Source organism: Genypterus blacodes, unplaced genomic scaffold, assembly GCF_046128005.1.
Source record: "Genypterus blacodes isolate CSIRO-AG114 ecotype Tasmania unplaced genomic scaffold, CSIRO-AGI_Gbla_v1 ptg000059l_1, whole genome shotgun sequence".
Classification (NCBI taxonomy): domain Eukaryota; kingdom Metazoa; phylum Chordata; class Actinopteri; order Ophidiiformes; family Ophidiidae; genus Genypterus; species Genypterus blacodes.
Window position 1 is genome coordinate 70,001 of NW_027466871.1, and position 16,550 is coordinate 86,550.

A 16,550-nucleotide genomic window follows, 5' to 3' on the forward strand; every position below is an offset into this window, starting at 1 on the left:
CACACGCACACTAACACACACACACACTCACAAACTCTTAGCGGGAGGCCCAGACCCAGCGTGCTATTTAATGCTTCGTTAGCTCTCAGATGGCCATTGCTTGTACAGGACATGAGAGTCATTTGGTCGGCTGGCGTGTGATTTGGCAGAGACATGTCGCCGTGGAGACGTGCTGACGGCAGATGGACGCGAGACACAAACGGTCCTCAGCCCCTCGTTTAATAGGTCTCAGCCTGCTCGCTCACAGATGAGACTGAAGAGGCCCGTTTCCTCTCTCATCTCGCCGTGTGTGTGTGTGTGTGGATAGGTGGTCGTTTTCCAGGAGGGATCAATACACTGTGTGTGTGTGTGTGTGTGTGTGTGTGTGTGTGTGTGTGTGTGTGTGTGTGTGTGTGTGTGTGTGTGTGTGTGTGTGTGTGTGTGTGTGTGTGTGTGTGTGTGTGTGTGTGTGTGTGTGTGTGTGGTTGCTGTGTCAGAGGTGGACTCAAGGCCATAGATCGATTTAATAACAGCTGTAATTCTGCAGCCTCATCCCTTCATCTCTGACCCTCCTTTCTCTCTCTTCTCTCTCTCTCTCTCGCTCTCTCTCCCTCTTCTCTCCTCTTCTCCCTCTCTTTCCTCTATCGTGCCCTTTTTCCTCCCGTTTCTGCTCCTCTGTGTCCGTTTTTCCATCTTGTCTCTACATTCTCTCTCTCTCTCTCTCTCTGTCCCTCCATCTCTCCTCGCCACCCTCCGTCCCTCCATCGTTCCCTCCATTATTTCCTTTTAGCTCAGCCCCCTGCTGAGAAACTGACGCCCAGACGCAAACACACCCCCTCCCGCCCCCCCACCCTCCCGTCTCTCTCTCTCTCTCTCTCTCTCTCACCCTCCCTCTCTCTCCCTCCTTTTCTCTCTGTCTGACCTTGTTTCAATCTTTCCAATCTTTCTATTTTCCCCTAAGTACTCTCGCTCTCTACCTCTCTTCCTTTCATCTTCTGTCCACTTCTCCGTTTCGCTCTGTCATTTCAGATTTTGTTGTGTCCCCCCCTCCTCTTTTTCATTTCCTGTACCCCCTCTGTATAATCTCGTCATTCTTGCTCTCTCTCTCTCTCTCATTTACATAACACTATCTTTTCCTGTCGCTGTGCCTCTCAAGTGCTTTTTTTATCCGACCTTTAAGAGAATTTGCATAGGGGGACATATTTAGGGTTGCACAGCCAGTCAGTACTCATTTTTCATGGCGTTTGGCTTTGAGTAATGGTAAATACCTTCCTCTGGTCATTTGTCTGTTTCTGCTGCTCCTTTTGTTCCACAAAGAAGTTGCTTTATTATGAAAGTTAAGCATGAAAAAATGACTAATCAGCAACTTGTTTCTTTTTCTCCCCTCTCAACTTTACCCCCCCTCCTCCCCTCCTCCCCTCCTCCCGCCTTGGCCTTCCCTCTCCACTGTAGCGTCAGAGGGTTCGAAACAGAAACAAGGTGAGACGCAGCGCTGCACTCTCGATTCATTTGTAAGTTGTTCTTTGACGTCGGCATGGCCTCATCTGTGCTGTGTGTCGCTCTCTCCAGCAGACACGCAGACGCATCCACGTCCACATCCACGTGGCGCCTCTTCGTCCAGCAAGACGTCGCTCCCGCTCCTCCTCCTCCTCCTCCTCCTCCCGCTGACCATCTGACTCCGGCCCGACCTCACGTTTGTTCTCTGCGGGAATTATTTACTCGGACTGATCCCAAACGAGACGCGTGGGCCGGCATATTGCAGAATGGTCACCCTCCTGTGAAATTCCAGAGAACCGGCAAGTGAGGAGGCTACAGTGACTCAGGGCCCTGACACGCCCTGGTAATTTCTTCTTCTTGTTTTGCTCCATCTGTTGCGTAAGTAGTAACATAAATAGTAGAATATGACACAAAGCCTTAGCTTTAGTTAGAAGTTTCATGTTCTTGCTCGTTTGTTCCATCTTCCCTTTGACTTCCTGCCTCCAGTTCAAAAGTAGCCAAAAAAATCACATTCCTGCACTGAGTGGCTCAGGTCAGATGTCAGTCAGGTGCACCGCCTGTTTTCTGACACAAACACACACGCACACACATGCACACACACACACTTCCTGACTGTGTGTTTCTTCTGCCTCGTTTGCATTAGAGTTTGTTAAATATTCAGATTAACTTTTGGAACTGATTGGGTTTCAAAATTAAAGGTGTTCTACAGGGAATTTGGGAACGTTCTAGGTGGATAGGCAGGGCTTCTGCGCCCCCTACTGGGATCAAACTGGTTGCACTGGTGTTGGACTGGGACGGTCATGAAAGCAGCCAGACAGAGACTGGACACTGTGTGGAAATGGAAAATGTCTCCAAGAGGACCTGAGACTGGATTTGACCGGACCTCCTGTTGTTGTGCTTCTCCATCTCTCTCATGGCCCTTCAAAATAAAGTGCAGGGAAGAGGGATTATGGGTAAACAGAGAGCATCAGCTCATCTCACTCCACTGGACCTGGTGAGGACCACTGAGGCTGATTGGTTGATGGACGGACTTTTGACCAGCTAGATGTGCAGATGTGCACACAAGCTTTTTTTTTAAATATGAACTGAATCACATGTTTTAGATTGGACCGTTATGTTGATTAGTTGATTGGTTAATCAAAATAAATCAAAAATATACTTCAAGGGTTCAGAACAATTTGACAAATACTTTACTTTTCATGCACAAATAATACAATTTATCCTGTTTTCTCAATCTGCTGCAATGTAGTTTCACAAGTTGTTTTTTTATAGAATTTATTATATTTTTACCAAACAATCCATTTGCAATTTACTCATGGATTTAAAAAGAAGAAAACTTTAAAAGAAAAAAATGTTCTTATTAATAACTGATTTAATGATCTGACTGTTTTTGTTAAAAAAATAGAACTAATCTAATTGACATTAAATGAAAGTTTATGTATTTATATATAAAAACATAATTATATTCCCAATGTATTGTAATTATTTTAGTGACTTGCGGTCATAAAATCTTACGGTTAATTCTGCAGTGAATTAATCTTTATTAAAAAAAAACTACATTGTTAGCGCTTAAGGGTTTTGTTTTTTTTCACATCTTTGGTTGTAAACATCACGTCGTTCATGGCCTTGGGTTTTATGTTGTTCATTTCCTGACAGGGGGATCAAACTGCTGTTAAATGACTTCACTGATGTTGAACATTACAATCATTTACCTTTAGGAATGTATGTTTGATTGCCGTATGTTTTGTTATTTCCTCTGCTTTCACATTTTAGTGAAGACCTTTGCATCTTCTGTGAAGAGCCGACTGCAATCTGAGCCTTATTTACACGGCAAGACAACAAAATAAATATGATTGCATTAAAACATTTAATCAATTGTCATTTAACTTTTTTAAAGTATTGACATTTTATGTAACCGCAGCCCTCGCCAGCAACACACACACACTCGCACAAACTGCTTTATTTGTGGAACAGACACATATCTAGTGTAATACACAGGAGAACAGCGATAAGAAGACTTCTGGGACTTGGTGTGACCTTGTGGTGTAAGAGGCCATTGTAACGTGAGGAACCTGGTGGAATATTGAGCTGAGTTTTTATCTACGGGCAGCCAAAGCCTGATAACACTCAGATACCCAATAGACTCCTGGTATTAATAGATCCTGATGCATCATTGCCAATACATTGACCTTAACTTATCTAACTGTATTTATGTGCATCCCAGACTGGGCTGAGGAAAACAAGGAGATGTTTCAGTTTTGTGTTTTAAAGACAGAAACGTACATCTAAATGCATTTCCATTTATATAGGCTGTAATGTAAAGCCCGTTGTGAAGGCAGAGAGGCAATTTCCTGGCTAATATGGGGCTAACGCTCCTATTTCATGGCTTATGAGCGCCTCTGATGACATGTTTGTCACTGTTGAGGCATGTTGTTCTAAACTGGCTTTGATTTTGACCTTCACATACACATTTACAAAGCTTGTGTTTTCCCATCTCTTTTAGCTGTGAAAGATGATGTAAGCACATGAGATTCAGCACAAAGCTTTCAGATTGGACCGAAGGGGGGGGAACAGAAGCGCGTGTGTGTGTGTGTGTGTGTGTGTGTGTGTGTGTGTGTGTGTGAATAAAACAAAAGCCTCAATGTGACTTTTTATAAAAACGTTTTGTGTACCTTTCATATCTGATTCCACACTGAAAACGCCAAAGGTTACAGATCTTATAATATGTTTTCATGCAACACTGTTTGTGTTTGTTGCAGTTTTGCTCTCTGGGCTGTTGATGAATGACAGAGCTGGAGCTGAACCTCCAAACAAACTTCATAATTACGGACAGATGGACTGTATTATGTAAATTTGCCGTGCTTCCTCCGACGACTGTAAACATGAATGTTTTCCAAATTTACAAGTTGAGTTTCATTTGCCCTCCATATGCCTTCCAAGTGTAATTATACACTATCAACGTGGCTGTGCTCGCTTTAAAGTTCAACGTTCAGGTGATGTAATGGCTCCTGACTGAATATTAACAGGTGTCACCTTTAGTACTGACTTATAGTTCCATTAAAATGTCTCCAATACGGATATCGTTGATTAAAAGGAACAATAAAATCGGAACAGAATTACATTGAACTGCGACAACAACTGAATTTAGAGAGGAATCACTCTGCTTATTCAGATCAGTGGGCCTAACATGAGGAGGTAGGCAGGGGTCAGAGGTCATCTCTGTGGCAGGAACCGTCCTTATGAATACTCGTGGATATAAACCCTCGAAAATCGTGCGGCCCCTAAGAAAACCTCCTTTCAATATTTCGACTTCTCTGGCTGCCAATTGATTTTTCTTCTTCTTCTTTTTTCATTGAAGTCGCACCATGCATTGAAAATGAGAACTTTATCTCTTACGGGCATTGAAGCGATACAAGGTCAAGCTGGCTTTCTTTGGGCACTTTGTTCTCTCTGTTTCTTCTGCAGAAAAAAATATTTTAATGTCGGCTGCATATTTATGCGATGAGCAGGATTGTGGAGAATATTAGGCAGCCGGCAGTGAACATACAACATGATCTCCTAATGTTAGGACACCGAGGGAAACACTCAACTCTGCTGTCAATCACCAGTTTAGAATCTAATTAACGTCTATTTAGAGATTAGCTGTAAGTCATTGTGGTCATTACTGAAGGTCCAGACGTGAAGAGATAGAAGTGCCTTTTACTGCCTCAGGAAGAGAGACTGTGACTGACACTGAGTCGCTGTGAAATCTCCTGTCCTCTGTCCTTTCCGTCTCACAGCTTTGGACCAACAAAAAAAAAGAAGTTTGTGTCTTCTAGCGTGAGATTGAGGAACCTTTCTAGCCCGGAGAGGCACTTTCTCTGCCAACGGTCAAAGTGTTTTACTCTCAGGTGTAATCTTTCCCACGTGTGTGTAAGCAGCATTTGAGTGTATTTACTCCTGGAGGTAACATCACGGCGGGGTGTGTGTGTGTGTGTGCTGCAGGTCCTCCAACAACAGATGTATTATATAGTCCTGCAAAAGAGCTCTTACATGCTGGCTGTGCTGAATTCTCAACCAGCTGTCAAAAATTTCACTTGCAAATATTGCGTTAAACCTTTCACAGTTAAAACAATCAGATATTTGTATTCACAGCGAGTTTGCGTATTGGAATGAAGGAGCCAACCATCAACTCACTTCAGAGAAGAACAACAATCCAGGCAAATGTTCTGCATTATCAATTATATTTAAGTTCTCAGGGACAAACTTCATACTCGTTTCCAAGGCTTTGGGTGCTGATGAATACGACTAACTGCCAGTGTCACACACGCAAATACTTGCTGGCAGCAGTTGTCCTCATATTAAAGCGATACATCTCTGAGTGTAACCTTTGGCAGTATCATATTGGAGGCTTAGAGATATTTTTCAATGTCAGGTTGAATACATAGTGGAAGGTCAAACACAAGTGCCAAATCTTTAAGGCTTTGACTTTGAAACAGGTTTGTCTTTACTATTACAAATACTTGAACCTTTAAAATGTGATAATTATATTAAATAAGCCCACGCAAAGAAAAACTCCTTTGGGATTTTTCTGCCCCATATTATTCAAATTAAATTCATATTCTTGCCTAAAACCAAAGAGTGGAATATAATTTGAAGTACAGAGGGATCCCTTCGCCAAATACCAAATTCTCTTGCAGTACTCATCATATTTTGCTGCGTGTGTTGGGTGTAGATGGTGAAATGGGTACTGCATCATTTTGTAGCCATGATGAATAGTTGTACTAGTTTAACTTCCAGGTTGTGAATACTATTAATAATAAAATAATGTTAAACATCTCTCATCTTTGACCGGGTTTAAGTTGGGGATGTGTGTGTGTGTGTGTGTGTGTGTGTGTGTAAATCAGCCCCGGTTGAGTTACTATGTTGCGTTGCTCTGCTGAAGCTTCACAGGCCCTTCACATTAAAGTGAACCTGCTGTGCGTCTTGGTTCTGTACGACGGACTGAGAAGTGTGACAAACTTAGAATTATGAGGCCGCCTTTTATTTGAGCTCACAGAACCCAGACACAAACCAGCAAACTCTGTCACACTTCACATGGCAGCCGGCACAGCAGCCTCCTCTCCTCTCCTCCCTCCTTCTCTCCACCTCCCTCCCTTTCTTTATCTCTCACTTTCATCCTCTTTTTTTAATGTGTGACACTTTGATACTGAACATCCTATTTCCCGTGTTCTGGTCGGTTGGCTTTACATGCAGATGGGTCGGTAATTTGCATAGACTCAAAGGTCTCCCTTCTCTCCTGATGCTTCATGACAGCCGAGTGTCTATTCATCCTCCGTGTTAAGGATCTCTCCGAGGACATCGCCTGAATTGCTGTCTCATGCTGCTACTAGTTTCGTTTTACACTGCAGGAACTGCTGAGGGATTGGATTAGGAACGTATTCCTTTAGAGAAAACCATCACACCAAAGTCGGCTCACACCTCACAATGTAAATGGAGAGTTGACTCTAATATCAGAGTTTGTTGTATGTTTCCTTATAAAGTCCTTGCCAAATGTATTTAGGAGAATTAAAGTCAGTCCCCATCCACATCACACAGCATTACCTCTGTTTCTTAAGTAAAGAGTCTCACCTCTGATTTTTGGAGAGTGAAGAATTCAGAAGTTGTTGCATTTAAACACAAAACAATGGCCAAATACACCCCCAGTTTGTTCCACTGCGTCTCACATGGGACCACAGTTGCTCTATCAGTATATTGTGTTTGCAGTTTTGTAGCTTGCATACAAAGCCAGAGCAGTGTGAAATAAAAGGATGAGATATTCATAAATATGTATTCACGGACCTCAGAAAGCGCTCTGGTCCACACGCAGCTCTGCCCCTGTAGTCTGCATCCATATAGGCCCACTATGTCACCACCGACTGTTATAGCTATTTTTCCATTTCGATTTCCCAGATATTCATCAAAACATTATTTTGAAATGCATAAGGAGTAGAAAACAAAACATGCAAGGTTATAGAAGAGAGAGGAAGTGAATAACAGTGTGATGACTGAATAGTGAGTGGATACAGTGGTGATATAGGCTGGAAGCTATAAGATAAACAAAGGGTGAGAGAGCCCAGGAGATAAAGATCATCCTATGGAAGAAATAAAGCTTTTAAAAAAAATATGAATGAGAATATCATCAGTGGTGCTATACGTTTTAAAATATCATGTATATGACGTAAACATCTGTAAGTTAGGTCTAGCTCTCAAAATGTAACTTTGGGTATGAAGACATGCGGGCAGTAAGTGTACTTAGTATCAAAATCCATAAATCTTCTTCTTCTTCTTCTCTGAAACTGACAGGACTTTACTGCTTAAGGCCATTTGTAGGAGTATCTCAATAGAATCAGTATCAGAATAATCACTGCACTGAAACAATGTGGCTGACAAGTTCACAGTCTGGAGAGGCAAGATGTTTATCCATCAAAACATACACACATTATAAAATTCAAAATCAAAACTACAACTACTAACTGCAGCAGTAACAGAAGAAAAAGTACAATATTTTCAAAATAATGTGGAATAAGTCTCAAAATGGAAAGAGAGTAAATGTACTGAATGTATTAATATGTGGTTTAATTCCCACTAGGAGAAAACTTTAAACTAACAAGAAATTCATTTTTAAAAACTATATTTCTTGTTACTTGTCTGATTCTTCTGCATGCTATTTAAGTAAGTAAACTCGTGAGAATACAGCAAAGGTCTGAGGCCAAGAGGTTACAGGCTCACATTTCTCTGCTTTATCCACATAAAATATCATAATTCCAGTCAGCGTCCCGGTGTGTGTTTATCTCACAGCCTAACACACACCATTACATTCGCCTCTGATTATGAAGCCTCTGCTCATTGCCTCTTTTATTACAGTTATTATTAATAAATCAGGCAAGCCGTGGAGCCCGTATACAGACAAGTTAGGCCGGGCTGGAGGTGGTAATTGCCGGTGTAACAGTGTGTGCAGGCCCGCGGTGGCCTCGTAAGCGACCCGCTTTATTAGATTGTCCCGTATCGATCCACGCTGTGTGCCGTTCACTAATCTCCAGGAGGGGGAAAAGGAGAGCGAGAAAGAGAGAGAGCGGATCGATGAGCCTGGATCCAATCATGTCTGGAAACAGAGAAGGTAATTTATTGTAATCACGGCTGCTAAATGGAAAACGTGAGAACAACGCACCCGTGAGGCCGGCGGGGGGTACTGCATGAGCGCCGACGCAGGCGGAGCCGCACTGGAGACTCGCTGATGTAAACATGGATCGATAGGAGCCTGATGGGTTGATTATCTGGCCTCCGTCTGAGCCCATTTTCTCACACTGACACTAAACATATTATTGTTATTCACTTATATAGTTTCAGAGACGCTGCCTGTCTGGACTGTTCAGATTGTTGTTGAATAAGAGATAATTCATGAATTTGATAAATGGAGAACACAATCATGACAAAGATGAGACAAATTGATCTTTTATTCTAACTCGCAAAGAGAAAACCCTGCCCCTCACACACACACACACACAGAGATAGAGAGAGAAACATCCCATTTATTATAAAACTGTCCATCACATTTACATTATTTGCTGACGGTTCACTGTGATTTCGGTGATCCGACAACGTCAGGCACGAGAGTTGCGCTCCTCCTCTTCATTCTCCAGTCGGTACGCCGGCTTGTAGCGTGTCACCCCCCTCCCGTCCACCATCTGGAGGGACGTGTTTCGACAAGTGTTGTCCATGCTGCCCAGCGACGTGTACCTGTCAGTGGAGAGAGAGAGAAGAGAGAGAAGAGAGACGGGGGGGAGACTTGAACGCTGCAGCACGCCGACACGAACAATAGACAAGATGGTAACAGTGGTGTGGATGTGGTCTTACCCCTTATCATAGAGGATACAGTAGGGCACATACAACGTCCTGAGGAATGACCAGATATCATGATACGTCCAGTCCTACAAGTGTGGGGAAGACAGGGGAGCTTATTGGTTTGTGATTGATTCTTGATTAGTTCAATCTAGCTCAATGGTTCTCTGTGAACTCCTTGGAGACGCACTATTGTGATGGAGGGCTGTATTAAGGAACTGGAATTGAGGTCAACAGCTAAGCGCACCGATATTTCCCTTCAATGTGTTCTTGCACGGGCGGCTGCCACGGTGACACCATTAACCGCCATGTTAAAATTACATTAACTTATATCAATAGACGTAATAAAAGAGTTAAACCACGCAGCTGTAAGACCAACAACATCAGAGGGTTACGCTGGGTGGCTATAACATTAAATACAGCTTTACTAAAGCATTAAATGCAACTACTCTATATAAATATATAACGAAATGCAATCAAGCACAACTGCAACCCAAACTAAACTGTGAGCATATGGGGAAACTAATCAGAGGAGGCATACGTTCAAAAAATAATCATAAAATGTAGAATTAAGCAATTAGAAATAAAGAAATAAGTTGTTTTGAAATGGTTCAGTTGTGGAGATATCAGTGTGTTATGTGCAGGTCTCACTAGCAGCGGGTTGACCCTCATGTAGTCGGGCCAGCCGGGGTCAGTGGGACACATGGGTGTGAGTATGAGCGAGTAGGGGTCGCTCCTCCGGGTGCCCATCAGGACGGCTCTCAGTTCCGGCCGCCTCTCCTGCACTTCGCTCAGCGCCTGCCGGATATTGCCCTCCACAGAGATCAGCTCCAAGTCGTACCTGTGGGAGAAACGACGTGCCGAATACTGAGCCGGCCGCGTTGTAACTCTGGACCGCCATGCGATCGAGTTTTCATCTGACACTGTGGATTTTTGTTTAAAAGCAACCACAAAACTTGACATCTCACCTTTTTATGGTGTCCTGGAGGAATCTCTCCATTTCGGGGAATGGAGCGACGATGCGGATGTACAGTGCCTTCACCTTGTCTTTACTGTGTGGAAGCCGCCTGAAATGTGACAGGAGGAGAGATGGAGAGACAGAGAAGGTTAAATAGGCAGACAGGAAATGATCAGATGATTCCCTCCATCATCATTACCGCTACATTTTACTTTATCTGCTGAAATGTGGGTCAAGAGCAGCTAATAAGAAAACTCTTGTCCAGTTTGTCATGTACTCCTCTCTTTAGCTCTTAAACCAATTTTCTCCTTGGCTCGGCTTCTTACCATAATTTATTCCGCTGTGTTTTACCAGTATCATTACGTCCTCACTCTGACTCTCCCTCTCTCCTCCGGTCTCTCAGGTCATCAGTTATGCCCCGATTATATCATTCCTGCCCTTAAAATGTTCTAATTGTCTCGTCTGGTCCGCCCGCCGCGCTCCCATTACCGTTTCAGCGCCGCATAGTAAAGATGCAGCAGCGCCGTGCAGTCTTTGCCCCCGTTGAAGCCGACGCACACTTCCCCCGTCGAATACTGATCCAGCGCAGCCTCTATTGTTTTCAGGGCAGACATCACTTTCTCACCCAACGGCGTACCTGAGGGAAATAAGATTCACAAGCCAGAGGAGTTTTTTTATTTATTTTTTTCTTTTTACAAGGAAAGCAGTCAAATTTTATTGGGTACGCTGTAAAAATATCTCTCATTTCTGCATCCAATCCAAAGTTAAATATGCTGGTCTCATCTTACTTATTGAAACACATTCTAGTCTCGCTTCAGTCTCAAGCTGGTGATCTTCCTTCTATCAATGAGATGATTTTACAGTTATAATTACTTCAACATCTCTGCTTGCTTTATTGCTCTCAATGTCAGTGTAAAGTATACGAGTGCTGAACAAAATCATTTCCAACGCTCTCATCCATCCACCACCCCCCTTCCCTCCTCCTCCCCCTCCTCCCTCTGTCTCCATCTCACCGTTATTGGCCAGTCTGTACACCTCGTCGGGAGCGATGGACACCGGGTCGATGACTAAGGGCACCACGCTCCCCTCGGGCAGCTCGTCTAGCAGCTGTGCCCGGGCTTTGTCCATCTCCTCCTGGCTGTCTGAGTCCAGGACCAGCCGGACTCTGTGGTAGTTACTCAGCCAGTCGGGGTAGGAGCCCAGCGCGACCCTGCGGCCCCATTCTGCCTGCAGTCTGTTCAGCACCGGGGCGATCTCCGCTTCGTCTGCGTCCACAAAAACCTAATGGGAAGATCGGGGGGATGAGCTCACGGTTAGATTCCAAAGATTCGGGAGACAAGAGCATGGTGGAAGTGTGTTTTTTTTTGCAATTTGTTTTTATTGAAGCAAACATTGTACATGACATTGCACATTTTATATAGAAAGAGGGGGAAGAGGAGGAAGAAGAAGAAGAAGAAGAAGAAGAAGAAGAAGAAAGAAAGAAAGAAAGAAAGAAAGAAAGAAAGAAAGAAAGAAAGAAAGAAAGAAAGAAAGAAAGAAAGAAAGAAAGAAAGAGAGGTTGTATTATCACTACTATTGTTGTTGTTAAACTTTATACGTAGACCCTCAGGTAGAGTACAAGTAGATTGGAATTGCAATGATGTCATAGGGTAAATACAGTTTTTACAGGATGTACAGTATGTGAAGTATGTGTGGTGGAAGTGTTACCTCGCGTGTGTAGAAGGTGGTCCCTGAACCGGCAAACAGATGTTCCAGCCCCTTAAAGGCCCGCTCCATCAGAGAGGGGATCCCAGGGAAGATGTAGACATTACGGACACTGACCTGGATACAACAACACGGAAAACTCTCTGAGCCAGTCAGCATGTACTTTCCCTAAATGTGCACCGATACGCTTTATAAAATCAGGATCTCATCAGCTTCTCATGCACTGCTCTGGTAAATGAGATTGCAACAATTACTTCTAATTACTTGCAGTTTTATGGTAATAATAAACATCTTCAAGTCAAATTTAAATGCTGCTGTGATTGATACACTGTTCTTCAGCCCATTAATTAGCCTCTCTGCTGTTGAATGTGTGTAACTTGTGCTGATAATAACTGATATTTGTCCATTTTATGCAAGATGCTCCATGTTTCCTATTCTTCGTCAAAAGTTGAATACATTATTTCAGCCCGAACTAATTAGTTTGGAGTGAAACGGCCTCCCACGCACAATTACCTGCCAGCATGTTGTGCTTGTTGTTAGTTTTAGAACATTTTACTGCTTGAGCAAACATAATTAATGTGCACATTCATATACATTCTATTAAAACTTGGACCAGTTCTCTTTTGTGGAATCATTCCAATATGAAAACAAAGTACCAAACACTGTATAAAGCAATCAAAGAATGATATAAAGTTACATAAAATACTAGATTTTGGCAGGTGTGTGTGTGGCTTACACTCTTGTTACATTACTTATTGTGTGATTCAGCATATGTAGTTATTACTTGATGACATCACGCGTTGGCTCACCAGTGGATAGCGAAGCGGCCGCCCAGTTTGAGGGTCGGTTCCAAAGTTGAGTTTGGCCGAGCGAGGCACCATGGCCAGCTTCATAGCAGCACTGTCCTTATCCACCGCCCCGAAGAACTCCTCAACCAGCCGGGTGAGCTCAGGGTGAGGATGCAGCTCCTCTTGGAACGCCATGGCGATGCTCTCGAAGGTGACATCGTCGTGGGTGGGACCGATGCCCCCTGAGGTGATGAGGTGTGTGAACTGAGGTGAGAGGAGGGCCACTTCTTTGGCAATGGCCTCCTGTTTATCCGGTATGACAGTGATGCGCTGCACAGACACTCCCAGCTTCCTCAGCGCTCGCGACAGAAAGGCACTGTTGGTGTCAAGTGTGTGACCCTGTGAGAGACGAGGTGAGAGCAGAGGATCAGTGCAGCTCACAGACAGAGAATACAAGCACCGGTGTCTTTAAAATTTTGTTAGGGAGAAATTTGAAGCCACAAAAAAGCCACATAATCAGTGTGATCTTGTTCTGTTCATACTCATGGTGAACCTCCCTGCTGCCGTATCCAACATCCATGACAGGCGGGCTTTTCCTAGGGAATGTTGCATTAATGTTGCTACTTTTCTACATTATATATTAGGACATGAATTATTAAAATCATTCAAGACTGTCAAATGAGCTTGTATTACTTTCAGGCAGACTTTCATCAAACAAACATTTCAACGTGAATGTAATACAAACCAAAACTCATCAACTCTGACTCTGAATCTCACACCTTGAGTATCTCATCTCCAATGATGAGGATGGCCGCAGTGGCTCCGTCTCCCAGTGCAGCGGAGGACGGACTGGAGCTCAGGGGGCTCGTGGCCATGGCTGCTTTGCTGAGTTGAGCTGCCAGTCTCCTCACACGTACCGCTGCTTTATTCAGCCTGGCACAAGCCGAGCTGGAAACAGGAAAAGGAAACTTTAACGCTACATCATAAAGGAATGGCTGCAACACATGTAGAGATGTAGATTTAAGAATAATTGCGGTCTCTACATTTTCTCCAGAGCTGGGAATGATTAGTGCTTTTGCAAATGTCCAAACCTCTCCTAAAGAATCTGCAAATTCCTTATATCTTACATCAACATGGAGAATCCATTTAGCGTATCCCAAAATAATTAGGTACAGCTCAGACTCTTTTCTCCTGCTTCACAACACGGCACAACCTTCGAAAGACACAAGAAAGGGAAAAGGTGATCAATTCAGAGTCAAATCAACTACTTTGCATCAGTATGTATTTTTTAAATAATTAATTAGTGTCTGACAATATCCACATTGTTCCATATGTTTTAGGGACACATAGCTGTCCTGGAGGGTAAACAGCAGCAGGCAGAACGAACACTGAGGTGTGAAGAACACATTGCAAAAGTGTTGACATGTGAGGAATCAAGAAATTTAGAAAGAAAATAATTCATGAAACGATGTGAACTTAAGAGAGGTGAACATTCTGCAGGTCCAGAGTTACTAATAGAACACTTCACTGCACGATGAAAATTGTTCAACTGTGCTATTTCACTTGACTCATCTCCGTGCTGGCAATAACATGCGAAACAAAACTTCAACAGGTGATATGCCTGTATCATTCAAATCATCTGATGTTGTAAATGAATGACCAGTTCTAACTAACAGATGCTACGTTCACTTCCCACTAAACTAGCAGAGAAACTAGCATTAGCAGACGTCTGCACTTAAATACTGTACTGACGAATATACTGACGTGTTGTCTCGGCTGTCACATACTATGCAGACACACACACATTCTTTTCGCGTGGTGTATTCTGGTGGTTTAAAGTGTTAACATTGAAGCACCTCGCAGAGACGAACTTACCTCCTGAGGAGTCGCGTAGGTCCTCGTTACGTATCAGGACTACGTAACAGTTAAAAACCCTGAGTCCAATCACAATTAAGTAAATATTTCTGATGGGTAATCGAGCCAATCGTGTCTTGCGGGGGCGGGTCTTAGCGGCTAGACCCGGAAGTAACGAATAACAGCGGCTCAACGTGACCGAATCACTTTTCTCAACAAAGCAGAAGTGGAGCAGCAAATGTCTCTTCCTTCATATAAACGATAGGAATTAAAACAGTGATGTCAGCAGGATGAATGTCTTCAAATTCAGTTTTCATGGACATTTAGATAACATGGCAACCAGGAGGGCGTCACGTCTTCTTCTGCTGGATGAATACAGCGAGTTGTCCGACTCAACACTGCCTCTGCTGGCTGGAATGGCACACTAGCATGCTGGCTTCTGTTATTACTCTCCATGCCTATGGATGGCGCATGATGGCTGCATTTAAGATGAAACGCTGTGCATTAGTACAAGTTGTGATTGGGATCAATCCTGGTCTCCTGTTTTGTAGGGTTGAGGACCTAGAGCCAGTTGTGTAGAAAATGTAAAGTTGTAAGTCCACTCCACTCCCACTGATAACAAAAGTGTGATCTTGGCAGTAATATCCGAAAACCAGTAGGAGAAATGTTCCCTTTTTGGAATTACTCAAAAGCTGATTACAATGCAGTTATTCAGAAATACGAAGAAATGAGGAACTATGACTGGTTAATGATAGCTACTTAACACATTGTTCCTGAAAGAACTCTGCCAAAGGGAACGTACCAGAACATCAAATAGAGCAGACACTATGTTAACAAGCCTGTATTTGTAAATATATCTAAATCTCCATGTGGACTATTTACCTAATGGATCATCCCGGATTAACTGTATCAGCTGCAGAATAGCGCGTCACCAGTAACTGAGTATCACTTCTGTATTATGGACATAGTTACTATTATTGTGTCCCCTCAAGCAAAGAAGTGGCTCATACGGATTTGTTCCAGTCATCATTTCTGCTGCTATGTACACCAGAAGGGATGATTCAATACTTTATGTTTAAGGTTACTGGTTATTTTGTCAGTTGGCACCTCATGACGAATTAATAACGAATTTGGTAAGTGGGTCAGTATGCAGATTTAAAGGAGTTAATAATGACACATCCGGTCAAAGTATCTTATGCAGTCTGGTCCTCAAGTATCTTCTCATTTGCTTTAAGTTATCTGAGAACTCCTTAAGTATTTATTAAATAGCAGTGTGTTATAACTCTTTGATGATTCTCGGGTCAGATGTTTGACTTCTGTGATTAGTTGTGTAGGTGATTGATTGTTTTGTCATGGCTTAATAACGTGTAGACTAATGACCATGGACCATTGCAGTTACAGGTCAAAATGGGCACTGTGCAAATATACTATAGGTAAGTTCATGTGTATGTAGTGTTTGTAAGTGTAGGTAATGAGAAATGGCCAAATAAATTACCTGTAGAAAGGCATACACATCTGTATGGATATTAAACTGCCTTCATTGCCCTTTTTTTGCTCCATGTTATTCCCTTTACACAATCAAAATAGTGTTATCATAAAAGATGGAGCTTATGTAAATCTTTTTTCTCAGGGCAACTATACCCACGGGGCTGTATTAATGTGGAGATTATGACTTTCACAACATATTGTATATTATTATGTTTACTTCAAAATATCATATAAAACGGTGTAAAAAAATAAATAATCTGAGCTCCTGTTGGGAAGAAATCATTATAAATTCACAGCAATGTCACAGTGATGCTGTGGGATATGCAACATAATCACGACGCTGTGTTTCTGAGAGCTGTGACAGATTTGTGTAATGTGGGATTTTAGGAAAAACAACAATACTTAATGTGTTTGCGTTTATT

At 42.8% G+C, this 16,550-nt stretch overlaps 2 protein-coding genes across 5 annotated transcripts in view; one reads left to right on the forward strand and one right to left on the reverse strand.

The window, feature by feature from the left end:
* Positions 1–3,347, forward strand: part of efna4 (ephrin A4) — a 30,085-nt gene extending 26,738 nt beyond the window's left edge. For 2 of the 3 annotated variants that reach the window (XM_076153902.1, XM_076153904.1), the window contains 2 exons: positions 1,432–1,458; positions 1,549–3,347. In XM_076153902.1, the coding sequence (XP_076010017.1) occupies positions 1,432–1,458; positions 1,549–1,655 (134 nt within the window). In that variant the 3' untranslated portion in view covers positions 1,656–3,347. The remainder of the gene's footprint in view (positions 1–1,431; positions 1,459–1,548) is intronic. The other variant, XM_076153903.1, reaches the window with a different exon arrangement.
* A 5,659-nt stretch (positions 3,348–9,006) lies between these two features.
* On the reverse strand, positions 9,007–14,994 carry flad1 (flavin adenine dinucleotide synthetase 1). Of its 2 annotated transcripts, none has more exons than XM_076153941.1 (11): positions 14,662–14,994; positions 13,914–13,999; positions 13,566–13,734; positions 12,808–13,185; positions 12,002–12,115; positions 11,308–11,575; positions 10,784–10,931; positions 10,305–10,403; positions 9,988–10,177; positions 9,352–9,425; positions 9,007–9,234 (listed from the first exon to the last, which is right to left on the reverse strand). In XM_076153941.1, the coding sequence occupies exons 2-11, from the start codon at positions 13,919–13,921 to the stop codon at positions 9,099–9,101; spliced, it is 1,584 nt and encodes a 527-aa protein (XP_076010056.1). In that variant the 5' UTR covers positions 13,922–13,999; positions 14,662–14,994; the 3' UTR covers positions 9,007–9,098. The 2 variants fall into 2 exon arrangements, with proteins under 2 accessions (XP_076010056.1, XP_076010057.1); XM_076153942.1 differs by lacking the exon at positions 14,662–14,994 and adding an exon at positions 14,551–14,636.
* Between the last annotated feature and the right edge of the window lie 1,556 nt (positions 14,995–16,550).

Coding starts and splice junctions, on each gene's coding strand:
- flad1 (XM_076153941.1), bottom strand. Junction 10,932..11,307: donor GTACAGACTGGCCAATAACG/GTGAGATGGAGA, acceptor TATTTCCCTCAG/GTACGCCGTTGGGTGAGAAA. Junction 10,404..10,783: donor TACTATGCGGCGCTGAAACG/GTAATGGGAGCG, acceptor GTCACATTTCAG/GCGGCTTCCACACAGTAAAG.